Source organism: Aspergillus ochraceoroseus (genome assembly GCF_002846915.1).
Source record: "Aspergillus ochraceoroseus IBT 24754 chromosome Unknown P175scaffold_1, whole genome shotgun sequence".
NCBI classification, from domain to species: domain Eukaryota; kingdom Fungi; phylum Ascomycota; class Eurotiomycetes; order Eurotiales; family Aspergillaceae; genus Aspergillus; species Aspergillus ochraceoroseus.
This window is the reverse complement of record NW_024468476.1, coordinates 2398483-2424426: the sequence shown is the minus strand read 5'-3', so window position 1 is coordinate 2424426 and position 25944 is coordinate 2398483. Positions and strand designations below refer to the sequence as shown.

Genomic DNA, 25944 nt, shown 5'->3' with positions numbered 1-25944 from the left:
TTTCGTCTCTTCTTCTCCTTCCGCGCGCGTGTCTTCTTCCTACATCAAACTCCTGCCATGCTGGTGTTAAGATGATTTCCTCAATCCTCTCCGGGTTTCGACGCTTATACTCCCTCGATACTTTGGATACTCGATTTACCGTTCCCGCCAACGTCCCTCTCAAGCTCGCTGCTGAGGACACGCGATCTGCCTCCGCGAAAGATGCCCGCGCAAATGCCATCGCCAGCAACGCCTCGCCGTCGAAATGGGGCACTGTAGAGTTCTACGTTTATTACTTGATCTTTCTGATCGCGGTTCCGTTAATGTTCAAGACTGCAATAGAAGTGTCTCAAGGTGAGCCGCAATCCTCACCTCCGTGGCTGGCGACGGCGACCACGACGACCACGATGAACGGGCTCTGATGGAACTAGAATCACACCCCACCTATACAACTTACTCCCATCTCCTGTCACCGGGATGGATCCCAGGTCGGCAAGTGGTACGTGATTTTCAACCCTTCTCTCTCAATCCCTCTTCGAAAGGTATTGCTGACAACGTTGGTTGGCCCCCCGCCGCTAGGACAACTCCGACGCCCAGTATTCCAGCTTCCGTGATAATATTCCCTACCTTCTCGTGCTGTTGATCGTTCATCCTCTCCTCCGCCGCGTCTATGACTACTATACTCGTTCTTCGGGTTCGAATAATCCTTCTGCGAATGCCGGTGCGGCTGCGGCTGGGGACGCTCGACTTGCGCAGCGGATAAGCTTCGACCTCTATTTTGCCGTGTTTTTTATTATCGTTCTCCATGGCGTGTCTGCGGCCAAGGTCCTTTTCATTTTATATGTCAACTACCAAATCGCCAAAACGCTCCCTCGAAAATATATTCCCGCGGTTACCTGGACCGTCAATATTGCGACGTTGTTTGCCAATGAACTCTGTGCTGGCTTCCCACTGGAGCGTATGGTTGCTTTCCTGACATTGGCAGATGGACCGGGCAAGGACACCGTGTTGCTCCAATGGGCTCGGTATATTGACGGATTCGGGGGCTTGATGCCACGATGGGAAATTTTGTTCAATCTCACAACCCTCCGGCTGATCAGCTTCAACATGGACTTCTACTGGAGTCTCGACTATCCTGCTGCAAGCCCCATGGAAGTAAGTCTTGATCTCCTCTCTCTAGGCATCGTCAAGTCGGTCTCTGACGGTCATAAGAAGAAACAACTCGATCCGGCATCGCTTTCTGAGCGTGACCGGGTCCGGATCCCTGCCGAGAAATCGGCTTTCAATGGCCGTAACTACATCGCCTACACCCTCTATTCGCCCTTATACCTAACTGGCCCCATCTTGACCTTCAACGACTATATCTCCCAACAAAGATTTGCCCCGCAGTCTCTCACGAAATCCCGCACCATTCTCTACGGAATCCGTTTCTTCCTAACTCTCTTCGCCATGGAACTGATGCTCCATTTCATCTACGCCGTCGCCATCTCCAAAGCCTCCCCCAACTGGTCCCTCTACACCCCCGGCCAACTCAGCATGCTTGCCTACTTCAACCTGCACATTATTTGGCTCAAACTCCTCATTCCTTGGCGTTTCTTCCGCCTCTGGGCCCTACTGGACGGCATTGATCCGCCAGAGAACATGGTCCGCTGCGTCTCCAACAACTACTCCGCCTTTGCCTTCTGGCGCGGCTGGCACCGCTCCCTCAATCGCTGGATCGTACGCTACCTCTACGTTCCCCTCGGCGGTGGCGGCAGCAGCAATCGTTCTACCACCGGGACCCCAGAAAATAGGAAACTCTCGGCATCTTCCTCCTCTTCTTCTCCTTTCTACGCCAAAGCCCGTCAAATCTTCAACTTCCTCGTCGTCTTCACCTTCATCGCCCTCTGGCACGATATCAACCTCCGTCTCCTCATGTGGGGGTGGCTGATCACGCTCTTCGTCTTGCCCGAAGTCATCGGCACGTTACTTTTCCCCGCAAGCCGCTGGCGCTCCCGTCCAAACACCTACCGCATCATCTGCGGCATCGGAGCCGTGGGTAATATCCTGATGATGATGATTGCGAATCTGGTTGGGTTTGCCCTGGGCATCGATGGCATCAAGGGACTTCTGGAGCAATTACTGGGCAGCTATGCGGGCCTGGCGTATTTGGTTTCGGCTTGTTGTGCGTTGTTTGTTGGGGTTCAGGTGATGTTTGAGATTCGGGAGGAGGAATTAAGGGCTGGGATTCGCATGAAGTGTTAGTTGTTATTTTCTAACTCTCTCCTTCTCCCTCTTCTTTTTTTTTTTTTTTTTGTTTCTTTTCCTCTTCTTCTTCTTATTTCCTCTTCCGTACTTGTATTTGGTGCATCTTTTGCAATGTTTATATATGTGTAGTGGTTTTATGTCACTAGGAAAATAATTTAGATGTTATGATGGGTATTTATTTGTATTAGCGGGTATCTGGGTATCTGGGTTTGCCCATTCTGCCATAGCTCTAATTAATGGAATATGTAGGTTATGTCCATCTTGATATTCCACTCCACAGTCTGGTGTTCCTCAGTGTCTGTCTATAGTAGTAGTAGTAGTTGTTGTTGTTGTAGTGCGGAGCCGGAAGTGTTGTGATATCGTGATATAGTTTCAACAAGAAACTAAAGACCAAATATGCTCTTGTTAACAGACTTGAGAATCTGCTAGACAAATTTCTGTCGAGATATTGGTGTCCTTGGTCCTGTATGGTCACGGTAGCCCAGGATAAGGGAGGCGGATGAGCTCTTCGCCCCTAGATAAGTGGCGGATGGAAGAGTATCCATCCGATATATACCGTGATCTAATAACGTTCTGAGTGCCAGAGCACCAAAAGAAAATGGGGGGGGGGGGGAAGGAATAATCCCTCAAGGAAGATGAGGAAAAGAAATTCATTAGAAGAACGCTCCACACCGCGAGTCCTCATGAATCTTATAACAGTCTAGTCCACATGTGCGCTGGTGGCAATTCTTGCACCGGATCTTACCCCAATATCCACACATACAGCAAAAATGCCGCGGCGCTCTCCCCGTCCCTGGCGGCCCAGCACGCGAAGCATTGTACGTTAGCGGAGGCTCAGCGAGGAGAGCCTGCATGATACGTTCTGACGGTGCAGAGGGGATATACGAGCGGAGAAGCGGGTCGGTATCGTGTTTCGACTTGATGAGTTGGGTTTCCGATTGTTCTTGTTCTTGTTCTTGTTCTTGTTCTTGTTTTTCGTCGTCTTTTCCATCTTGCTTTTCGGCTTTCGTGGGTGGAGCTGCCGACGAGCCTGCCCTCCCCGCAGATATCTTCCGCGACAGTGGTTCCTTTTTTGATCGCGACGGCTCGAGTCCCGGCGTAGTTGCTGTAGCTGGCGTTGAACTTCTTCGTAGCGACGATGGCTTGGTAACTTTGCTTATCGACGGTCGTTGCGCAGGGGTAGGTGCCGCTGCGGCTTGCGCCAACGCGGCTTCCTCATCGTCAAGGTAATTGCGGAAGGTCTTTTGTGACTGGAGAATACGGCGTACATTCGACGTGACTTTACCTCTTGTCGCTAAAAGCCCGACCGAGTTAGTAATCGCTTTTGTTTGCCCCCTTTCCACCTCCGTCCCCCAAAAGAAACATCTTCGATTACATACCCTTCCCAGCATCTTTCTGCGGCTTCACTGGAATCGGAATCGAAACATCCTTGTGGTTTTCGCGATCGAGCTCTGCGAGGTGTCGAACGATGGCATTAGTTCGTCTAGAGGACACGTCGGTTCGTGCAGGGCCGCGGATTCCTCGTTTCCTTCCCAGATTAGGAGCGATTGCGGCTTTGGCAGGGTCGAAGCCTCGATCGGCGACGTACGTCCAGCCGGGGGTGACGTGAGTAGAAGTGTTGGCGATGAGTTCGACGTGATACATTATCGGTAGGATTGGAATAAGATGGAGGATTGCCAGGATTGAAGGCGCATGATGGGAGGTAAGATGGGTTGTTGGTTGTTGCAGACGGAAGGGAAATTTTGATATGACGTTGTGAAAGTTGCCGGTTTGCTTTGTTTGCACCAAAAGTTGCCAGGGAAGAGAAAACGAGTGGATTTTGTTATGGAGATGGGGAGAAGGAAACCAGGATAAGAGTATATTTTATTTCTGTACAGATATTAAAATCACAAGTTACAGATCTTGACAAGTATTTCATCCACATAGAACCCGTTTCAGGAGAGAGAGATATACCACAAGATGAGTTCACCAATGATGCTAGAAAAAGTCGACTCGAACACAAAGAGTAACTCCGGATGAAATGAAAATGAAATCAAGCACAGATTCTGCTTATCGAAGCGTTTATTTTTTCTTTTGTAGCTGGTCCATCCTCGACTCCAGCTCTCCAATGTAAGTTTGAAGTTTTTGAGTTGCAGATTGTAAAGCCTGATTGATTCATTGGTCAGTCACCACGAATACATACTTCGCAGAACACCTAGGGAGGAGGAGGAGACATAGTATTAAAGGGTGAATCATACATTGATATCTTCATTCAACATCTCATTGGACGTTCTGTACTCTCCCAAGATGTAGTAGTAGACAACTGCGCCCGCCGCAACCGCTCCAGAGAGGAAGCCAAAGATTCTGTATAGAAGAACCCCATGATTAGCAAAACAGAGGATACAACTTCAACAACGCAACTTTCGAAGTAGGGAATCTGGGAAGTATATATACCCTCCACGAAAGGCCCCCACGGGCTTCCTAGCAGGTAAAGTAGATCCGGCATCCTTCATGAAAGGAGAGGCCGAGAATCTCCGCGCAGGGATAGGTCCAGGCTTTGTTACGAGGGAATGGAGCCCAGGAAGCATCATCCGTCGCGTGCCGACATTCATGGTCATGTAGAGCTCGAACGGCTGGAACTCGAGTTAGTAAGGCAACATACCGGGAGGGAGGCTGTGAATCCGATGCAAATGTACTGTCTTACACCAAACAAGATAGAAGGGAGGGGGGCGAATTTAAAGAAAGGAAATGGTGAAGCTTGGGATGGGTGACGTTGGTGTTGCCGGTTTGGGCGGAGAGAGACTTGGGCGGTGTTGGCCAATAATCAGCCCCCGACGCCTTCCTGCTGTATATCATCACGATCACAACCACCACTACCTCACCATTGTCTACCATAAACAGCTAGCATTTTGGATGGGAATTCGAGAATGATATGCTATTTATAATTCTGTTACTTCCAAGTTTGCCTTCCCCCCCCCACCCTCCAGCCTAATAGTACAAGAAAATCTTCACAAGTGCTAGTTAGCCATTGTACTTTCGTTGAACAAATCCGCCAACAGATCGTCACGACATGCGTCCAGGTTCGGACTGCTGATGCTGTAGGTGCTCTCAAAAGCATGGATGCTGAGCTGGTCGAAAAATGGGCCAAGTACCCGATCGACAATTTCATCCTTCGCAGTCTCGCGGATCCAGTCTGCGGTAAGTCCCGGATACCTCGCGCCATGGTGAAGCTCGCGTGTTTCTCCAGCGCCGTCGGACGACGTACGCCCGCGTACCCCTCGATTCTGAGACACTTCATCGGCGAGTGCGATCGTTTCTAAACGCTCGGGAGGGTACACAGCGTCAATAGTATCCGTGACGTATAGCCATTCGATTAGTTGGAAGTCGTCTGGTGCAAGGACCAGCAGTGTATCTAGCAGCTTGCAAGCCTGTAATAGGGAGTAAGGATTATACAGCTCCGACTGGGGCCCTGAAGCAATCGTTGAGATAGCTTCCTGAAGCTCTGCATTGATTAAGGGCCAGAATTGACTCAGTGATGTCGTCGTGTTTTTCAGCGTGAGAGCGCGAAGAACCATGAATATCTCCGCTCTGGTAGTAGACGACGGGGATGAGGAAGCCGTGGCCCCTAGGAGATCCTCCAGCTTCTGCAGCAGTGCCGGCATTTCTCCAATGAAATAATCCCTGCTTGATGATAGAATAACTAGACTTATCCGGCGGAGATTTAACTGAGCTCTCCGGTCAGCCTCCAAGCGGGCCGCCGAAGCTCCGACACCGAACATGATACCTGCCGTACTCGGTGGGGTAAGACGAGACATCAATTCGGAGAGTCGGTCTCTATCAGCTAGAACCCATTGTCGTAACAGCCCCATCCAACCATCCTTTACCAGGTCGATCGGAGAGCCGAAAAACCTGGGATCATTGAAAGCTTCCGCGACATCTTTCTTCCAAAATTTGGAAGCCGCCGGAGATTTTGCTATAAGCTGCAACAAGGTCATGAAGCTATGGTTGAGATTGTTTGGGAAAAGGCGAGAACGTAAGAGAGGCCCAATTACGTTGGTGGATATTCCGGACACGGCGGTGGAAATCCGATCCGAGTCTCCCAAGGTCGTTGTGAAGGCAGGCATGGAGAGAGCGAGAATACTTAGCATATCATCAGGGCCAATATGTCGTACGGAGGAGCTATCATAATCCAATGACGCGCGTCCCAATAGTCCTTGCTCCTGGGAGAGCCCTAGAGGTTTGCTTGTAAATATCGCAGTGAGGAGACGCAAAAGCACATCCTGGACATTGTAAGTTTTAATTAATCACTGAGGATGGTGAAGAAGACATACCCCGAGTTCTTTTCTCATCCGTCGGTCATCCCCGAAGCTTGTGTTATCCAACTTGGCTCCCAAGATTGCCGCAAACTCAACCAACCGTGGGAGAATCTGTCTGTGGGGGAAAGGATTACTTAGTACATCGCGCAAAAAGGTCGTGCAGTCTGCCCATATCTCGTCAAGGACGTCATCGTCAAGTGATCTGGCGTAGGTCACTAAAAACCCCGCTAGCTCAGACTCGGTGAGATTAGAGGTCAATGTTGATTTGCGGCTGGGATCGAGGGCCGCAGGATTGGTTCGGGTATATATAGCATTGAAGATAGCGGGGATAGCAATTTTCGGGCGAGACCCATCGAGAGTGTGAAGCAGACTGAATATCAAAGGCGAAGTCTCGCTGTCAGACTTAATCCACATCTCCACCATGGTTTCAAGACATTCTAGTGCCTCGGCGGTGAAAAGGTGTTCAAGAATCCGTCGAGACCTGTTTCGCATTCGCAGGGATGTATACTGGAAGGAGGCTATGGATTCTGCATCCTGCGGAAGGTTGCTCTTCTCAGCCGCACCCCATGACCAAATTGAAAAACAGAGACGCACAGCGTCTTGGAAAGACAGTAAGACGGTAAGCCTGTTATTCATGGCGGTTGAGCGCGAATGGTTCGCATCAGATGTAAAAACTCCGGAGACCATATTCCCAAAAAAGCCTTGTGTTTGGTCCGGGCTCTTTACTACTGGAATGTTTGCCTCTTCTATGAGAAGGCGGTCGTGAGCAGCTGCGATACATGTCTCAAAGCCAGTGAGAAGAGAGATGGTCGTGTGTTCTGAGCGGTCCTCAGGCCATTTTTCTGTCTGTTTAAATGAGAGCTGAAGGTTTGCGTAGGAAAGCTTAATTTCTTTACAGAAGCATTCCACTAGCTTCAGAAGAATTTGGAATATGGAAGTCGAGTATAGTGGAAGGACTTCGCAAAGCAGCATAGTCCATTTCTCCACGATTTCCCGAGAGTTAGGAGAGCTAATGCCTTTGAGAAGGCAATCCAGGAGATGTTGAGGTGGTTGGGGCAGTGGCGCTAGCACTGGTGTTTTATCGCCCTTGTCGCTCGTGAAAGACAAGATCGAAGGGCTTGTCAACCGCTCACGAGACCCGACTCTTTGGTGCTTTGGTCGAGGAGGAGGAGGAGGAGGAGGGGGTGGTGGTAAGTAGGCTTGGGCGAAGCGGACCTTTAAAATGGCCAAGAGAGTATCGATAAGGGCGGCTTGGATAGCAACGTTGCCACCCTGATCAAGCGCAAGGCAAAGTTTATCAACAAGGAGCGAGTCAATCCCAGAATCCACGAGTTCTTCGGCTCCAGGGCCGAGGAGAAGCTGACGCATGACTGCAAGACAGCTTTGCTGTAACTTAACCTCCTCCCTCTCTGCTGGTGAAGCGGTTCTGTGTCCACTAACAATTTTCAGGGACGTTTGAAATATTATTGTGTGAAGACTTGGAGCCTCAGCATTATCTATACACGAATTATTATAGGAACTAGAAGTTGAATGCCGCTAAGCTCAACTCACCCTCCGAGACAGACATGTCGTGGCGCCTGTTAGTTTGAAGCAGTGTCTGGGTGAGAAGTGCGACCCATCCGTTGTGAGAAAGAGCATTAATGGCATTATGGATTGTTTCCAAAAGATAGTTGCACTCAGAATAGTCATCAGGAGAGACGATAACGTTCCCATCAACCACTTCAGACTGGTCTGATCTTTGCAAAACACTCTCCAATCTTGAAATAACTATTCGAAAGACTCTATGTAATGTTAGCTTTTGTTGGAAGAATTCCAAGCCTACGAAAGACACTAAACTCACTTGGCTATCGATGGCAGGTCCTGAAGCCAGAGCTGGACAACCTGTGTGGCATGGGTTGAGCCTCGTGAGAGTAAATCTAAAACAATGAAGAGAGGGCGTTCTAGCATTGAAGAATGATAAGAAGCTTGACATTGGGCTGAATCGTGGAGGTGCTTTGGGGGAAGCTCATATGTTCCATGGTGGCTGTGATTCCAAAGGATAAAGTATCTGTCAGCTTGGTCCTCTGAGGAGAGCTGATAGGACCCCGGCATTGATGAAGTAAACATTAAGGAGGTTATAGCAGATTCAACAAGATGGTCAAACCAGGAGATGGAGTGCAGATTCCACAAACAGCGGACAGCTTCGACATGGAACTTAGGGCTAAATGGCGAGAGAAAATTCCACAGTTGTTTGACAAGGAGCGGAATCAGGTCGGAGACATCTTCGTAACTAATGTAGTAGCCAGCTTTCTGGATGCAATACAAATTCGTTAGGGTGGAGGAGACGGAGGATATAACCGGGAAAGAGGCGGTAGACGATTCAGCTCTTGTCGTTTGAATCCTCTCATTGACTGAGAGATAAAGTCGCCTGTCACGTAAGACGCGTGACTTTGGCAGTTTGTTCAGTATGACTACCAGAAGGTTTAGCCGTTCTGGTATTGAAGCAGTATCGTCATGGCCATCGAGTGCTAAAATGGTTAGCTCGTAGGTAGTTTTAACAAGCAATTCCGCTAAATCTCTAGGAACCAGGGGGAAAGGTTGTGGATCGAGACAGTTTCTGCTTTGCTCGTAAAATCCGTGTATTTTCTTCAAGATTCCGGGTCCATCAAGGTCGAAGATGGACTGGCCGTTGACCAGATTTTTAGAGTCAGGCTTTCGGAGGAAAGCACGCTCTGTTAGAAGTCCAATTAAAGAGTTCAGTACTTTCGATAGCCCATTTGAAACCGCTCGTAATAGATCACGAGGGACCGCTAACAAATGCTCGGAGGAAAGCTCGGAGATTTTAAGCAAAGTGGACAAGGTAAGCAGTGGAGCGTGAGCTAGAACCATGTCTTCTTCCCGAACATTGAAGTTTTCCAAGATAAAATGAGCAAGTTCCAAGTTTTTCAAAGTCCGCTCGGTATGATGACGAAGGTCGTTCACATTCCAATCGACTAAATTCAACAGTTCGGAAAATATCATACCACTTTCAACCCCATCAAAAAAGGATGTGGCACTTCGAAAAACTTCCGCGTAATGGTTCTTGGGAGCGGTCTGTTCATAGGCCTGGACGCTTCGTATAAACGGTAGAAAAACTGCGGGCACAATGTGTCCACCGACCTCCCAGCGGTCCATGAGCGAAAGTGATATCCTGAAGGGCCTTGCACGTTCCGAGGGAGTCTTGGACTCCTGCTCAAGCATCTGAAGAAGACCTTTCACCAATGGACGTAACCCAAACCGACTGAAGTACTGAGACTGAGTGAGTTCATCGCTTTCAGCCGCGGGTTTCGGCGCAGGTTCTGATATTGAACGGCGGGCCTCGAATGACGCACGGTCACTTGCCGGATCAGGACCCAGAAACCAAGCCCATAGTCTCCTATTCAAGCCCATATCTCGCCGGGAGACCACGCCGGTTGCTGCAATAAGGAGTTTTTGAAGATCCACCTCGGTGATTCGGGACTGTAAGATAGGAGAGCTTAGAGGAAGGTGTGTTACGAGTAGATCAAGGAAATTCCGCTGGACAAGAACTTGCTCGTCTGCTAAACCTGTTGCAAAACACCGAATAAGAAGGCCAGGTTCGGGTAAAATCACGGAGTTTGCAGCGACCTGCATGGCATGAGGCATATTAGCCGCGTCTGCTTCATCACTCCTGCTCGGTCTACGGTGTGTTATGCCCAATTTCGGGAGAAAGCGATTCAAGTAGGCGAGGACGCCTGATCGACGGCTGGGACTCGTAATTGACGCGAGAAAGAAGCATTGCCAGAAGTATTGGCCAGTCGGGTTTGCTTCTGCTCGGGATCTCTGGGTATCCATCTGGCTAGTAATATCCCGGAATTTATTAATCAGGCGCAGGGTAGGGTCGAAATCATCGCTCGTCTCTTCCTCAAGTCCGGGAAGCAGGGCTAGGATGATCGCTTTCAAAGCCGGCCGAATCGCCCATGGTTCCAGTGCGCATACGTATGTTTCCATCAGGGATAAAAACAATGGGCGAACCGTGAGTGATGCGAATGTCAGGGTAGGCGCAATCCCCGGTAGGTATAACGGAAGATCGTGAGACAAGCCTTCTGGCCTGATGAGATTAAATACATAGGTGTAGACTTCGAGTGCCTTTTGGTGTACACCGGAGGGTAGAGAGGGATTCAGGCACTGAGATAATCGCTTCGAGACAGCCACTTTGTGAGGAACAACAGGCAGGTCTGGGGGATGGGATTGAAGTGCCTACATAGGAGTTAGGAAACATGGTTAGCAGCCGAGCTATGAAGAACTGCAATGCGTAATGTAATAACTTGCCTTTAGAAGTCGACTCAGGAACGAAATGTAATCCGCCCATTCCTGTAAAGCGGTGTCGAACAGCGACAAGGCGCGCTCGACACTTGAGGCATATCGGCGGTAATTTTTATCCTTTCTCAAAGAGTCTATATCCAGTGCATTAGATCCAACAGGTTCCCCGGGTGTGACGACACGAAGATGGGTGTAGAATTGACATTATACTGACCGTCTTTCCCCCGGAGCCGGGAGCGTGTTAGGGAGCTATCGGAGCTGGCGGGGGAATTGGACCTGGGAAACGAGCTCGGATCAAGGCTCATGGTGCGATTGTCGAACACTGAATAAGGGCGTAGAATCCGACAGATCGCCTCGCATCATAGTTCATGCATCAAAATCCCGTCGATCGAGCGAGGGGGGGGGTGGGTGAACAGACGCTGAAGCCACGCAGCCGAAAGCGAAAGCGAAACCGCCAACCAGGCAGGAGATCAGTTTTACTAAGTCCGTCCGCCTTTGAGGAGCTTCTCTCCTCCCACCAAACCCTGGCGTTGCTGTGATTCTTGACTTTTCTTAATATATGATAATATGCTTTACAGATCCTAACTGCACCCCTTTTGGTCATTCGTGAGGCAGATGTTCCGCTCTCTCCAATGCGCGCCAGCTACTTACTATGGACCCGGAAGTTCGCGATCCGCCACGGGGCTCATCCGGTGACGATGATGATGATGATGATGCGCAGGCCCGTGTGAAGGATGAATCTGTCTATTTAACAAGCGATCAATCTCGATGTATCAGCTCCGATCGCAGTTCTAGCCCCGAAGGCCGTCCCCCACCTTTACCTCCGCGTCCCAATACCCTCAGCCTGTTGGAGGATGGAGGCGCACCTCCCGGGACTCCGCGACTGAATACCCCAGTGACGCAGCTACCTCTGCAGTCAAGGGCTACCACCGCTGTGTCTTTAACGGATATTGCGTCTTATGAAAATGGAAGGGACGTCTTCCCCCCCGTTCGCCCACTCCCTGGCACTTTACGAGCCAAGGCCAGCCTGAGCCACCTAGCCCTAACTACCCCCAAGGGTGGGAGTGACGCTGGTGATTCTGCGAGTGTTCGAAGTTTTGCGCCATACACCGAACTTGGTGATGGTGACAATGTCTTCAACGATCTCGCATCATCGGACCCCGGGGTTGTTCAAGAAGATAGCACTACTGGTTTGATGCAGTTTCCCGAGTTTCAGGCGGATGACATCGAAGACGACTTCACAGGTGAATTTGAATCAGTCGGGGATATTGGTGAGCAGGGAGAGAATGAGGGTAGGTGTTCTCTGTGGTTTGGGGTTCACACGGTGGATTGCTGACCCTTTGTTTGATCATCAGAGCTGGTTTTGAAGAACTGGAAAGCAAAACGGAAACACTACATCATTCTTTCGGCTGCTGGAAAGCCGATCTGGACCAGACATGGGGATGGCGGGCTCATTTCAACCTATGTTGGGATTATCCAGACCATCATCTCCTTCTATGAAGATTCCGGGGACCGCTTGAGCAGTTTTACCGCTGGCGATACCAAATTCGCGGTGGTAACCAAAGGGCCATTACATTTGGTTGCAATCAGTCGAATTCTCGAAAGTGATACTCAACTCAAGCTTCAACTTGAAGCGCTGTATATGCAGATTCTATCTACGTTAACTCTTCCGTCTCTAACCCACCTTTTCTCGGTGCGGCCGTCTACCGATTTAAAACGCCCGTTGCAAGGATCCGAAACGCTCCTATCAACACTCGCGGACAGTTTCACCCGGGGCTCGCCTTCAACCTTGCTTTCGGCTTTGGAATGCCTGAAAATCCGCAAATCTCACCGTCAAACCATCAACAACACCCTTTTGAAGACAAAAGTAAGCAATCTCCTCTACGGCCTCGTGGTTGCAGGCGGTCGCCTAGTCAGCGTGATCAGGCCCAAGAAACACTCATTACACCCCGGTGACCTGCTGCTATTATTTAATATGATTTTTGAGGCAGAGGCCGTCAAAGCTGGCGGTGGCGAAAGCTGGATTCCGGTGTGTCTCCCCGGATTCAACAGCAGCGGATATTTATACATGTATGTCAGCTTCCTCGATCTCAGGGAGGACGCCAGCAGTGCAGCGGAAGACACAGCCACAAAGGAAGAATCGGTTGCAATTATCTTAATCAGCACGGATAAAGAAAGCTTCTTTGAATTACAGAAAATGAGAGATATCTTTGTGGAGGTATGATCGCGTTTTTGCCTTGGGAGTTGCTGCGCCATGACATGACCTGACTGACTTTTGTCCAGCAAATGGAAAAAAACGGCAGCATCAAAATAATCAAGGAGGCCATCGACAAGGGCCGACCAAGCACAACCGACATCGTCCCAGGGACTGTCTTGCATCACTTTATGTACAAATCGCGGGCGAATGTACAATTCACGATGTCCTCGTATGACCTAGAATTCTCGTCTGCCTCCCGACGTCGAAGGTATGTTGGTCGGTTTCTTCCGAGCCACGCAGCCCTTGCAGCTAACTCTTCTGCTCTAGGCTGATGTCGACGTATAATAACCTTCACGCGAGCGTTCACGCAAAGCATACCCATGTCAAGGTGCACCACTGCGTCACACAGTCCTCGAGTTCCTTCGCATGGGTAACCCCCGTATTCGAACTCTACTGTGTTGCTGGTCCACATGCAAATCGCAACGCGCTCGCTCAGAGCGCTAGTAAGATTGTCCAGTGGGTACAAAAGGAAGAAGAAAGATTATTCATCATCGGTGGCGCTGTAAGGCCCTTCCTTCCTTCCTTCCTTCCCTCCCTTCAGTTGAGTCTCAAGAAATATTACTAACGAAACCATCAGGTTTTTTGAGCCCTCGATTCCAATTTTTTTTTTTTTTTTTTGGAGTTATCTCATGGGTGGAGATATATTATATTATATTATTTATTGATTTTACCTATAGACCAAGAAGATACTCTGTATAAGTCCTGTAAATACTCCTTTGCTACCTCTCAACTGAAATCCTATCATTCATTTCCCGTGTCATACGTTGGTCATTTCAACCATAGGTCTTACATATTAAGCATATGTATGGCCTTAAGCCTACTACCTAGGTAGCTGGCATCGCAGAAGCATGCTTTAGTCGATCGTGTCGTCCCGAAGAGCGAAAAGCTGCTGTATAAGCTCATCCGATTTGCTTCGAATAGCGTTGTGATACATCACGTTCGTGATGAATTGCTTGATCCCCTTGATCTTTCCGGCGGTATTGGAGGCGTGGTCATAGTGGACATACATGTCATCGATGAAGGTCGCCGCGTAAACGGGGACTTCATTCTTCGCCAGCTGGGCTTCGTCGTAGAGGGCGGGCCAGTTTTCTGTCGTGGCTAGGATATCGGCGGCATCTCTGATTTTATTGAGCTCGTCGTAGGAGTCGAACATGTCTTTATAGATCTATTACCATATGAGTCGGGGTTTCGCGTTAGAAAAATTCAGCTATAGGAAATTTTTGGTTGTTGGAAGAGGAAAGGGGGAAAGGGACGGAGGCTTGCCATTTCTCCAGTAAATAAGATTTCTGGTGCATCATCAGAAATATTGAACTGGGCATTTGAGGAACGTAATCTGTCTGCAGACCAGGCCGAGGCCTCTCTGTTTGGCTGTTAGTAATGAACGTGTGCTCTTCTTCGTCCATCCTTACCCTTGACAGTAAATCGATTCATGGAGGATGGCATAGATGATATTACTATCGAGGCCGCCATAGCTGTCGAGTGCGATGAGGGTTGGATGTGTTATGAATCCAAAGATTTCCAAATCGCTGGAGGCGCGGAAGATAAGATCTAGATATGCTTAGCAATTCGTAAGCAACCTTAGATGAAGATTGGTATGTTACCATGAATACTATCAAGTCCGCCTATTAACGAGTTAGAATTTTTCTTGGTAACCAGGGATAAGGTGAAGATCTTTCCTACCGTGCATGCCGAACGCAATACCTAATTGCTGGATTCGCTCAGGAGTAAGTGTCCCGGATGGAAGAGGGACTTTGTTTCCCTTGAGATATTGCATGATCCTTTTAACCCGCTCTACATCCTCGGGAAACTTGGAGTAATATGCTTGGTTCCGCTCAAGGACCTTTTCTACTGAGAGTTAGATGGACAAATTACGCATACAAACTGGGGGAAACACCCCGGGTTTAGACCTACCATAAGTGCGAGCATACACTGCATCTGGACCATTCACGAGAGGAGGAAGCCCGCCACAGATAAAAACCTCAGCCAGGCCTTCTGGACTTTGGATGGAGGACAAGTATTAGGGCAAAGTGTCCGAGATGGAGGATGGATGGGCCTTAACTTACAACATGGAAAGGTAGGTCACGGCACAGAACCCCCCAAAACTCTGGCCGATTATACTCCATTTTCGTTTCTCCTCGGGGTAGTCTGCAGTAAGACACCGACGGATAGCTTCACAGTCGCGGACAATATTGTCAGCACGAAAGTTTTTCAGGTATTCAGCTTGCTTGACGGCATTTCCTTGCAAAGCTAGGGTGCCTGCTGTAATTGTAGAACTGAGGCCAGTGCCTCGCTGGTCAAGGAACAGAACCTATACGACCCTTAATAAAAAAAAAATTGGCGTAAACGAAGAGGGTCTACTGTGTATAATAAATCAAAATATGGCATAACGGACCTGGTACCCCTTATCAAGGGCTGATCCAACCCAGCCATACTCCTGCGGAGGGCGACAACCCATTCCTGGACCACCCTGTAAGTAGACTAGCCAGGGGATAGGAGGCTGCTTGTCATCCTTCACGGGCTCAACAGGCTTCACCCAACGGCGCACACTACGAGCAAAGAGTCGTAGCGTGCCATTTTCTGGTTGACTGTAGTTGATAGGAACCTCGAAGAACAGCTCTGCCACACGGAGTTTTCCTAGAATGGCAGCATATCAGCGCAAAGCCTCACTGGCAACGAGAATACCCCCCCAAATGTACCTGGAATCGTATGGAGCCGTCTATCAATAAGTGCTGCAGCCATTGTGCCTCTCAACGAAATCGTGGAGGTTTTGCGACAAGAGAGAATGAGCAGACGGGACGGGATGTGGAATTATTGCAAGAGTCCACTTCGTGCGCGCTGGTCTGGATTAGACCAACCCCCGATGGAACTTAACTTCCTTAACCCATTAGCGCTGTTACTCCCCGCCAAACGGATTGCTCCCCTTGGGCGATGTCCACAGTATCATTTCTTCTAAGTCATAATATTAATATGACTGGTGCTGCCCCTGCTTACAGAGTAGGAGTTCTACCGAATAACTGATCCCAATATATCCTCGACCTCATGAACACAAACACCCAACGGACCGCGGAAGAGCACGGCGAGCTCCAGCGAAAGCTATGGGAAGTTTTTCAGTCTCCCAAGTCCACTGTATTGCCGGATGCTCAAAGCTTAGCCAAAGCCCGGGCATCTCTACCAACTTCTCTTCAGGCGAGCGGCGTCGGGTTTGAGTCTGCTAGGCGACATATCTTAGAGGATCTTGTCCCAGCTTTCAACAACAGCAGCATAAGCTCCAATTACTATGGCTTTGTTACTGGCGGGGTCACTCCCGCCGCCCTCTTTGCAGATAATATCGTTTCTGCGTACGATCAGAACGTTCAGGTACACCTCCCTGACCATTCTGTTGCGACAGACGTTGAATATGTGACTCTGGGTCTTCTCGTAGATCTTCTACAACTGGGTCGCGATTGGCAAAATGGCACCTTTACGACTGGGGCGACAGCGAGCAATATCCTGGGGTTGGCCTGCGGAAGAGAATATATCCTGCGAACTGCCCTCAAAGAGAAAGGGACAGCGGCTATTGAGAGTGTAGGAGAGTCGGGACTATTTGAAACCATGCAAGCGGCAGGTCTTTCAGGCATACAGATACTCTCGACGATGCCACATTCATCCCTTGTCAAGGCAGCTGGGGTCCTGGGGATTGGCCGTGCCAATGTTAAAGATGTCAGCCAAGATAACGACCCACTGAGATTCAATTTGGAGCTGCTTGAAACTGAACTACAGAGGCCTGGTAAAGCAACTATTGTCGCCGTGTCGTGCGGAGAGGTCAACACGGGCCAATTCGCGACGGGCGGGGCCGAGGAAATGCAGGCGTTGCGCAGCATGTGCGATAAGTATGGAGCCTGGCTGCATGTGGACGGCGCATTTGGAATATTTGGTCGCATTCTTCCGCAGATTCCCGAATTCGGTGTGACTGTCAAGGGCTGTGAAGGAATTGAATTGGCGGATTCGCTGACGGCAGACGGACATAAGCTTCTGAATGTCCCATACGACTGTGGCTTCTTTCTCTGCCGCCATAAAGATGAAGCAGTGAAGGTGTTTCAGAATGCCAATGCGGCATATCTTACGGGCGGGAGTCAAGCACAGTCAATACCATCCCCATTGAATATTGGGATAGAAAACTCCAGGAGATTTCGAGCTCTACCCGCCTACGCATCCCTGGTTGCCTATGGAAGAACAGGGTATCAAATGATGCTCCAGAGGCACATTCGGCTTGCTAGAATGATCGCAGAGTGGCTTTTCGAACACCCCAAGTACAATGTCTTGCCAGAGGTGGGAAATAAGCAAGAACTACTTGATCGAACTTACGTGGTGGTGCTGTTCAGCGCCAAAGATGACGAGTTGAACCGCCAACTTGCAGCTAAAATCAACGAGACTCGCAAGATATTTGTCTCGGGCACATCCTGGCAGGGAAGACCAGCGTGTCGAATTGCCATTTCCAATTGGAGGGCCGATGACAGCAATTTTGCTACCGTGAGACAGGTTTTAGATGGTGTCGCTGGGACAGAAGAGAATAGAGTCCCTTGAATTATATTGTTGCTTTTTTTTCTTTCCAACCCCCCATACATATTGAATGTACCGAATTTTAAAATGTCTACAGAAATAACAAAATCACCTTCGTCGTCCAGCACCGCCAGCGTTTTCACGGTCAGCGATACTAACCACCTCACCGATGCCGGCTGCCTCCTGTTCATCTTCCAATGCCGTAATCTCTTCTCTGCTATCCCACCATTTCTCTTCCGCCATCTCAAAGGCATCCTTGCGCAGCTCTTTAACATTCTTCTCTGCACCCATTCCCTTCTCCTTCATAGTGTCGATTAAAATCTTCTGCCATTCTTCAGATGTACGGCTGAAGAATTCACGCAAGCTTTCGAAGGGACGGGGCAGTGGTCTGCTATCCTGGACGGAAGACTCTGCTCCTTGTTCCTCTACATCGAGCTGCTCCATCTCTAGGGTTACAGAAGGTACCGTTATTTCAGTGGGAGCCGGGGAGGCAGTATCCAATGACATAGCATCCTCCTCATCCTCCTCGTCATCTTCATCTCCTTCCTCTTCATCCTCTTCCATTTCATCGTCGCTGTCTGCTTCATTAAGAAGATGCCAGTTATCGGGCTCCTTGGAGAAGACTTCTTTGACCCCATTCATCTTCACGAGATCAATGGAATACATGTCGTTAAAGGTAAACTCCCGGTCGCCTTTTTCGAAAGTACCGCCGTAGATGAAAAGGGTATCTTCCTGTACAGCTAATTGAGCATTGAAGCGCATATGAGGCATTTCAAAGCGAACAACAGCGGGCTTTTCCGGCTGCTCAGGCTCTTCGTTCGTTTTAGGCGCATTCTGCATGAACTCATCATCGTCACCGTCATCGAGGTTGCGCAGTCCTCCTTTCGCCTCTAGGGCTTTTAGATTCTGCAAAAGCTCTTCTTCGTCGGCTTTCGTCCGGTCTCGCGACTTGCCCTGGTTTGCCTGTTGCTTTTTACCCGCCGCCTTGGGTCGACGCAGGGTCAGAGGAAAGAAACGGTTTCTATCGGTGTTCCACGCGAATAAAGTGTCGAAAAATTCACTATCAATTCCCTCCTCGCTCAATTCAACGTCATGAACACCACCAAACATGATGCCTCGGCCCTTGTGATATGCCATGGTGGCCCCGGCTCGAGGAGGATTAGGGGAGTTTGCAGGCTTCTTTCTCCGCTCCCAACGAATGGTAGGAGGCGCCGATGCGGGAGCATCGGCTGCAGGTGGCGTAATTCGAAGAAACCAGGTATCCTGGTGAACCATGGGCTTCATGGTCATCCGCTGAGGCCCGCCTTTACCTGGCTTACCTCCGACTCCGGTAGAAGCTTTAACCCGCGAGTAACCTCCATATAGAACGGCCCCAGATTCATGAGGGAGAAGGGAGAAAGACGAACGGGGATCCGGTTTCTGCGAAGCTGTTGAAAGAACAGGGTTGAACCATGCGTATTTGGAACAGTCATAGATCCACAAATCCTGAAGATATTTCGTCTGCTGTGAAGTGTCCTGGAACCCACCGAACAGGATAATATAGTTCTTCTAGGCTATCAGCGTGTGATCCTAGATATATCTGGAGAATAGACGGTCTATGCGCTAATTTGCTCACCTTGAAATAAGTCATTCTGTGGCCACTTCTAGCCGGAGGCCCTTTCCCTTTCGTCTCAAGGCGTGACCACTCTCTTGTCGAGGGATCAAGGTGCCAAAAATCGTTGTAGTGGTAAAATGTGCCTTGCTTCGGGGACGAGAATTCACCTTCAGGCTAGATGTTAGACATACTACGTACGAATACAGATGATTCTAAGGGTAACCCACCTCCAAATAAATAAATGCCTCCTGTATTTCCTCCACGACACCAGGCATGTCCACTTCGAGGGAGTGGACTGTTAGGGCTCGTGACCTCCCTCCATTCCCCTCGATCAATGAGATACACAAACAGATTGTTGAAGAAGGTAGCCAGTGTGCCATCGAAATACTCGCCACCAAAAATCAGTACCTCATTCCTGTTTGAAGGAGATGCAAGCACCGTTGCAGAGGATCGAGGAGATGGTGGCTCTCCAACGACCTCAGTGACCTTGAGAAACTTGGCTTGTTCCTCAGCATATTGGGCTAAGATAGCATCCAAGTCAGCATCTTCAGCATCACTGTCCGCGTCTCGACCCTTGGTTTTGGTTTTCTTGTCTTTCTGAGCAGCCTTCTTGGACTGTTTGGCCGCTACACGCTCTTTGTGCTCTGCGGACTTCTTGCTCTTCTTTCCCATGCTTTGTCAAATATAGAGCCCAAGCCCTTGAAAATGAGAAATGAGGTACAACGTCCGCTCTGGTGCAAGAGAAGACCAGTCAATTGTCACTAGGCAATTGATGTCACCTTTTTTTGGACTCCGAAGAATTGTTATTATGAAAATATTTTGTCAAAGTATATGATCAAGAAGAGCTACCTACAATTTGTGGCGCGGGGCTCAGAGAAAAAAATGTATCGAATCCAATCCCCTCCATTATTACTTATTTGATACGTGTATTGTAGTTACGTCCCTGAGTTGTACATACATAGTTTGCGATCTACTTTTCCATGCAGATTACAAGCAACAGAAGCACGCATATTAATCATTTCCTTAACTAGAATATTATTTCTAGCCTGGGAAATGTAAGCATGATAAAACAAAAGGCCGGATTCTCGAAGACAGTACTCTTCCAATGAAGATTTCAAATTGGTTGGCATGTATTGTCAACATAGGAGTTGTATAGAGAGTGAAATTCGGTGTATTGATAAGTTTTCGTGAAAGTCATCAAGTCAACCAGAACAAAGTATTCAGGTTGTACTTCAAGAGCATGAAAGCAATGCCCTCCATCTAGCAGATGCACGATATAATGATAAATGTATTTATTACCTTGAGCGCCAAATTCGACTCCTCCCCATTTCCAATTTCCATCTTGTTTTTGTAGAGAAGGTACTTACTCACCGCCCACGTGACGACGCGTTCGGATATGGAGACGCGTGCCGTTGGTATTAGAGCTTTGCAATGTTGATTGGATCCGAGTTGTTGCACAGAGATGAGTTCCTCTTGTCTCTCACTGTTGGGAATCGCCAGGCGGAATCATGAGAACGAGAACACGCCTCTATGACTAAAAACAATCTCAAAGCCCATCTGAAATGGCTGTTGGATCAAGGCCCATCGCTATACCCAGTGTTGACTCCTTCTGCGTGGGAGTCCCACGTCGACCAAAGTCCTTCTCTGAACGATCCGATCCCAACATATAGCCCGACTGCCAGTCAGATTGGCGGTGTTAGCATCAAGGATTCGCAGCCGGCCACCGCGACAAATATTAAGAATTTGAATGATGGAATTGGGGTTGTTTCCGACACAGATATGGCACGACTACTCTTTGCGCCTCAGTCGGCGATCAAGCCTCGAATGCTCAGCCGTGCGAAAGATTCCTCCCCGAACAACCCTATGAAACCATTAAAAGCTGCGGCGACATCTTCTCCGACACGACAGCGAGGATCTGGAACTCCTCGGAGTAAAGATGTGAAAGGTATGGTGATCTTCTCTGGCGAAATTGCCCTACGTACTAACGGTTGTCATCCACCTAAAGAGCCGCTTAGCTCTGGGTCTTTATTCCACGAGTCGGACACACTGATAAGGACCCCCCAAAGACCCAAAGCAAGCCAAGACATACAATCTTCTTTACAAAAGGTCGATACCATCGACTTAACCATCGACTTGGATCACAACACACACTCTTCTGACGCTATAGAAGAGTTTGGGGAGCCGTGCCAGCTTTGGACCGAAGAAGCCACACTCCGAAAAGAACCGTTAGAAAAGAGGGGAAAGAAACGCAAAAGCGACGAATACCCCTCTAAACTTCTCTCCCCCCCCAAAAAAAACGCCCATAATGTCTGCTCACCGTTAGTATCTGGAAAGACAAAGCTTAGTAGATCTCCACGCCCTTTGGAAATTACTCGAGCTAAGAACGATTGCACATCTCCGCCGTCCAAGAAACAGGGTCCATCATCAGCCAAGCGTACCAGAAAGAACCAGATCATCGAAGACTCGGAATATGAAGATGCTGATAGCTTATTCGATGACTGGGTTAAAAATAAGCAGGACTTGGTTGAAAACACAGAGGAGTCTTTGTATCCGGTTTTGCCCCAGGAAAGTCCATTCTACGGCGGCGGATTTGATAAGCTTGCAAAGCAGAATATCCCAATATCTCCGGACTCAATGGGCATGCCAAGCGTCCATCGTTCCGTCACTACACCCGAAAGCGAGGTAACACCTCGTGGTTCTCCTCCATCCTCCTGCCCTTCCGTGCCTCAGAGTGCCTCAAAATCAACTTCTGTGCCTGTTGACAAGAACGTCGAAAATTTTCTGCGACTGCCAGATGACTCACTCGACCGCCTTATTTCGCGCATGAAGACCAGTCTCACAAAGAATTCGGAAGTAGTTTACCAGCAGGCAATGAAGGGCGAGCTGGCTCCTGAACTTATTGCCGAAAACAAAGTTCTCGCAGATCGAATCGAGGCGGTCGAGTCGTTGAAGACACAGAAACTCGTCTACAGGACTTGCGAACAAGAATCGGAGTCTCTTAGAAATGCCATTTTGAAAGTCATACAACGAGGGGGCGATCCGCGAACAATTCCGGAGCTCGAGCAAAATAAAAGAGTCGCATCACAATTGAAAGATGTCGAAACTGATATACTTCGCTTGCTCAAGACAGCCGGTTTATTATCGGGTATAGACTCGGTTCCCGAGAATGGTCCTGAGCGACCAAACTCTTCAGCGCCGCCATCTCAAAGGAAACCTAGAGATATTAAAGATTCCTCAAGTTTGAGGAAACACGGTCACAGTGAAAACTCCCTTACCCGCCAGGTTCCCCAGCACTCGTTTGACGCAGATGGCTCTCGATCTAGGGCTGCCGCGTCTGTTGCCAGTTCCATGGCAAATGTTTCCACGAGTACTTCCAACCATGGACGTTTTGAGTACGATTGTCCAATTACGAGCGACGGTGAGACAGGATTTACCAGGACTATGGGATCTCCTACGCCTCTGCAAGAACGGGACGAATTTGATCTAGATGATTTCGACGAGGAGATGCTGGAGGCCGCAGATCATTTTCAGGATGACCAGTTTTCCACGACCCAAACACATGGGCCTGAAAGTCGCAAAGTTTTTGCTGAAACATCTGGCAACGCACCAAGGCTTCCCCCAACACAAAAATCGCAAAGCCATGGCGCTCTCTGGAACCAACACCCATGGTCGAAAGACGTAAGAAATGCTCTGAAAGACAGATTCCGCCTTCGTGGATTTCGGCTTAATCAACTTGAAGCAATCGATGCAACGCTGAGTGGAAAAGATACGTTTGTCTTGATGCCAACAGGTGGAGGAAAATCCCTTTGCTATCAGTTACCTTCTGTTGTCTCCAGCGGCGCGACAAAGGGAGTCACAGTTGTCGTCTCACCACTGCTCAGCTTGATGCATGATCAGGTCACTCATCTGCGTCGTAATAACATCAAAGCATTTCTGGTCAATGGTGAGACACCAAGAGATGAACGCAAATGGATACTGGACACATTGTCGGCTCCACATGCCGAAGAGCACATTGAGCTTCTATACATTACACCCGAAATGATGAACAAAAGTAAACATCTTACCCGAAGTCTAGAAGATTTGAATTGCAGAAAAAGGCTGGCACGCATTGTCATCGACGAAGCTCACTGTGTCAGTCAATGGGGTCACGATTTCCGCCCAGATTACAAGGAGATTGGGGAGCTCAGAACTCGGTTGCCCGGCGTCCCTATGATGGCATTAACTGCCACCGCAACAGAAAACGTCAAGGTGGATGTCATTCACAACCTCAAAATGGATGGTTGCGAAGTCTTCACCCAAAGTTTTAATAGGCCGAACCTAACATATGAGGTCCGGCCCAAGACGAGGTCAGCTGAGCTACTAGCCAGTATGGCTGAAACCATCACGGGCCAATATCGAAACAAATCCGGTATCGTTTACTGTTTATCACGAGATTCTTGCGAAAAAGTTGCGAAACAACTTCGGGACAACTATCGGATCAAGGCAGAACATTATCACGCGGGACTGGAGCCAAAAGATCGGGCAGATATCCAGCAACGTTGGCAGAGTGGTCAGTCGCATGTGATAGTTGCAACTATTGCTTTTGGTATGGGGATTGACAAGCCTGATGTACGATTCGTGATACATCACAGCATTCCCAAAAGCCTGGAAGGGTATTACCAGGAGACTGGGCGCGCTGGTCGCGATGGGAAAAGGTCTGGGTGTTATCTTTATTACTGCTATCGAGATACAACAATTCTCCGCCGCATGATCGATCAAAGTGACGGTAATAAGCAACAGAAAAACCGACAGCGCCAGATGCTTCATAATGTTGTGCAATTTTGCGAAAACAAAAGTGATTGCAGGAGAGTGCAAATTCTAGCCTATTTCAACGAACGGTTCCGACAAGAAGACTGTAATGCTTCATGCGACAACTGCAAGTCAGATTCCGTTTTCGAGCCCCAGGACTTTTCTGAATACGCCGCAGCAGCCATCAAAGTTGTACGGTATTTTCAAGGTCTGGGCGAGAACGTGACAGTGTCCTATTGCGTTCATATCTTCCGAGGCAGGGTAACAAAATTTAAATCAATTGAACATAAGAACGCCACTGGTTACGGTCACGGATCAGATCTCGACCTCGGGGAGGCTGAGCGCCTCTTTCACAAGCTGCTTCGTGAAGGTGCTTTGAAAGAAGAAAATGTACTCAACAAGGCCAAATTCGCGAATCAGTACGTCAAACTTGGACGACGTGCTGCAGAATTCGAGAGCGGCCGATCCCGATTGAAACTTGACGTTCGAATATCTCCGAATGGCAAGGGTCGAAAGTCAGGTCGGACTGAAACAAGGAAGGATTACCAACCACAGTCTACAAACGTGTCATCGCCGGTCCAATCTGCACACCAACGCCAGCTAGCCCGGTATCGCTACAATGGTATGGACGGCGATGAGTCGGATAGTGACAGAGATAGTGACGGATTTGAGAGGATTCGCATTGCCGGTGACCGGAAGAAAAATAAAACGAATCTTCCTGGGCCAAGGATCACACAAGACCGTCGCTTTGATCAGCTGGACTCTCTTCATAAAGCAGTCGCCGAAGATTTCATGGTCTATGCTAAGGCTTATTGTCAGGATGTAAGTCCTTCGCCGCCGTTCATCTCTTCCACAAATTCCCTCGAAGTCGCGAAACAAAATGACTAACGTCTGAGCAGTTGGTATTGAACAAAGGACTTCGAAACCAACCTTTCACGGACACTGTTCTTCGTGAAATGGTCATCGTCTTCCCTAAAGGTTAGATAGGAAAAATAGGCTCGGTACCTTTGCGGATCTTGCTAACATAGAAACAGACAAAACCGAACTACTTCAAATCCCAGGCATAGACGCAGACAAGGTTCAGCGATACGGCGACAGAATCCTAAAACTAATTCGAGATACCCAGCGCCGTTATACTGAATTGAAAAAGGACCGTGATGATATTGACGGTGTTGTTCCTGATCCGAATCATCACAATGTCGTCAATATCAGTAGTAGTGATGAATTTAGCGATTGCGATGACATCCTAGACCAGGCAACCGTTCTGGATCAGGGTGACAGCATTGTTTCCAGTCGATATTTCCCATCAACCGAGCATACTATGGACGATGATTCGACCGACGAGTACCAACCCGCGCTTGCAGAATCTAGCAGCGCGAGACCTCGAAAGCGAAAGGCCACCAAACGGTTTCGCCGCCAGAATACAGATTCAAAACCCAGAACCAAACCCTCCAAGTCAAGGAGTAAAACAAGCAAAACTAGTAAGAATGCGGAGGGTCGACCTTTCCCACGGAAAGACACGAAGGGCAAGCCACAAGCTAGCCGGATAGCCATGATGCCCGTGTAATTGTGCTGTACATTTTTACCATGATGAGTTTTATGATGCGTTGCATGATCAGCACCTTGAACTTGTATTGGTTGCATTGCATGTTTAGGCGTTGTGTTGGCTTTATATTTCTCTTTTTTATTGTGTGGGTGTTTAAAACATGATATCCATTCGACGATTATATAGCGGGAGGCGCTGATGTTTAGTTACTTCGGGAGTCATACAGTCGGACTCCTTATCCTCTTCAGATACTTAAGAAATAGATGTCAAGTTTATACCAGTCTATTTGTTATAGCCATGAATAGTGACGTGGCTTAATTGACTAGCAAACTAACTAACTAGTTAACTAATATTAACTAGTTAATAACAAGCTGATTCACACAGCATTAGCGTGCTTAGT

At 48.7% G+C, this 25944-nt stretch overlaps 9 protein-coding genes across 9 annotated transcripts; 4 read left to right on the top strand and 5 right to left on the bottom strand.

The window, feature by feature from the left end:
* The first annotated feature begins 32 nt into the window (after positions 1-32).
* Positions 33-2466, top strand: P175DRAFT_0497586 (putative glycerol:H+ symporter (Gup1)). Its single transcript, XM_040896315.1, has 4 exons — positions 33-333; positions 411-478; positions 559-1134; positions 1192-2466. The coding sequence occupies exons 1-4, from the start codon at positions 72-74 to the stop codon at positions 2221-2223; spliced, it is 1938 nt and encodes a 645-aa protein (XP_040755852.1). The 5' UTR covers positions 33-71; the 3' UTR covers positions 2224-2466.
* P175DRAFT_0538211 (putative HIT finger domain protein) lies at positions 2461-3870 on the bottom strand (the record flags this gene model as incomplete). The annotated part of the gene is given in 4 exon segments (XM_040900327.1): positions 2461-3217; positions 3286-3293; positions 3310-3520; positions 3606-3870. 4 exon segments carry the CDS (start codon positions 3868-3870, stop codon positions 2880-2882), a joined length of 822 nt encoding a protein of 273 aa, XP_040755851.1. The 3' UTR covers positions 2461-2879.
* Positions 3871-4074: 204 nt separating this feature from the next.
* P175DRAFT_0497583 (uncharacterized protein) lies at positions 4075-4755 on the bottom strand. The gene is made up of 3 exons (XM_040896314.1): positions 4660-4755; positions 4464-4569; positions 4075-4371 (listed from the first exon to the last, which is right to left on the bottom strand). The coding sequence occupies exons 1-3, from the start codon at positions 4716-4718 to the stop codon at positions 4288-4290; spliced, it is 249 nt and encodes an 82-aa protein (XP_040755850.1). The 5' UTR covers positions 4719-4755; the 3' UTR covers positions 4075-4287.
* A 156-nt stretch (positions 4756-4911) lies between these two features.
* On the bottom strand, positions 4912-11239 carry P175DRAFT_0513436 (cellular morphogenesis regulator DopA). The gene is made up of 6 exons (XM_040898747.1): positions 11035-11239; positions 10830-10954; positions 8362-10757; positions 8073-8302; positions 6537-8017; positions 4912-6485 (listed from the first exon to the last, which is right to left on the bottom strand). The coding sequence occupies exons 1-6, from the start codon at positions 11123-11125 to the stop codon at positions 5223-5225; spliced, it is 5586 nt and encodes a 1861-aa protein (XP_040755849.1). The 5' UTR covers positions 11126-11239; the 3' UTR covers positions 4912-5222.
* Positions 11240-11348: 109 nt separating this feature from the next.
* P175DRAFT_0470544 (guanine nucleotide exchange factor MON1) lies at positions 11349-13815 on the top strand. The gene is made up of 5 exons (XM_040895043.1): positions 11349-12112; positions 12176-13038; positions 13104-13285; positions 13345-13579; positions 13655-13815. The coding sequence occupies exons 1-5, from the start codon at positions 11473-11475 to the stop codon at positions 13661-13663; spliced, it is 1929 nt and encodes a 642-aa protein (XP_040755848.1). The 5' UTR covers positions 11349-11472; the 3' UTR covers positions 13664-13815.
* On the bottom strand, positions 13738-15864 carry P175DRAFT_0497579 (proline iminopeptidase). The gene is made up of 9 exons (XM_040896313.1): positions 15774-15864; positions 15470-15711; positions 15141-15385; positions 14989-15074; positions 14758-14922; positions 14679-14699; positions 14487-14625; positions 14341-14437; positions 13738-14242 (listed from the first exon to the last, which is right to left on the bottom strand). The coding sequence occupies exons 1-9, from the start codon at positions 15814-15816 to the stop codon at positions 13931-13933; spliced, it is 1350 nt and encodes a 449-aa protein (XP_040755847.1). The 5' UTR covers positions 15817-15864; the 3' UTR covers positions 13738-13930.
* Positions 15865-15966: 102 nt separating this feature from the next.
* Positions 15967-17682, top strand: P175DRAFT_036258 (pyridoxal phosphate-dependent decarboxylase family protein). Its single transcript, XM_040892924.1, has one exon. It carries the CDS (start codon positions 16117-16119, stop codon positions 17638-17640), a length of 1524 nt encoding a protein of 507 aa, XP_040755846.1. The 5' UTR covers positions 15967-16116; the 3' UTR covers positions 17641-17682.
* Positions 17639-20039, bottom strand: P175DRAFT_0497575 (putative Kelch repeats protein). The gene is made up of 3 exons (XM_040896312.1): positions 19438-20039; positions 19232-19377; positions 17639-19161 (listed from the first exon to the last, which is right to left on the bottom strand). The coding sequence occupies exons 1-3, from the start codon at positions 19880-19882 to the stop codon at positions 17725-17727; spliced, it is 2028 nt and encodes a 675-aa protein (XP_040755845.1). The 5' UTR covers positions 19883-20039; the 3' UTR covers positions 17639-17724.
* Positions 20040-20664: 625 nt separating this feature from the next.
* Positions 20665-25844, top strand: P175DRAFT_0553731 (RecQ family helicase MusN). The gene is made up of 4 exons (XM_040900511.1): positions 20665-21155; positions 21216-24820; positions 24898-24976; positions 25033-25844. Exons 1-4 carry the CDS (start codon positions 20741-20743, stop codon positions 25563-25565), a joined length of 4632 nt encoding a protein of 1543 aa, XP_040755844.1. The 5' UTR covers positions 20665-20740; the 3' UTR covers positions 25566-25844.
* Positions 25845-25944: the final 100 nt, after the last annotated feature.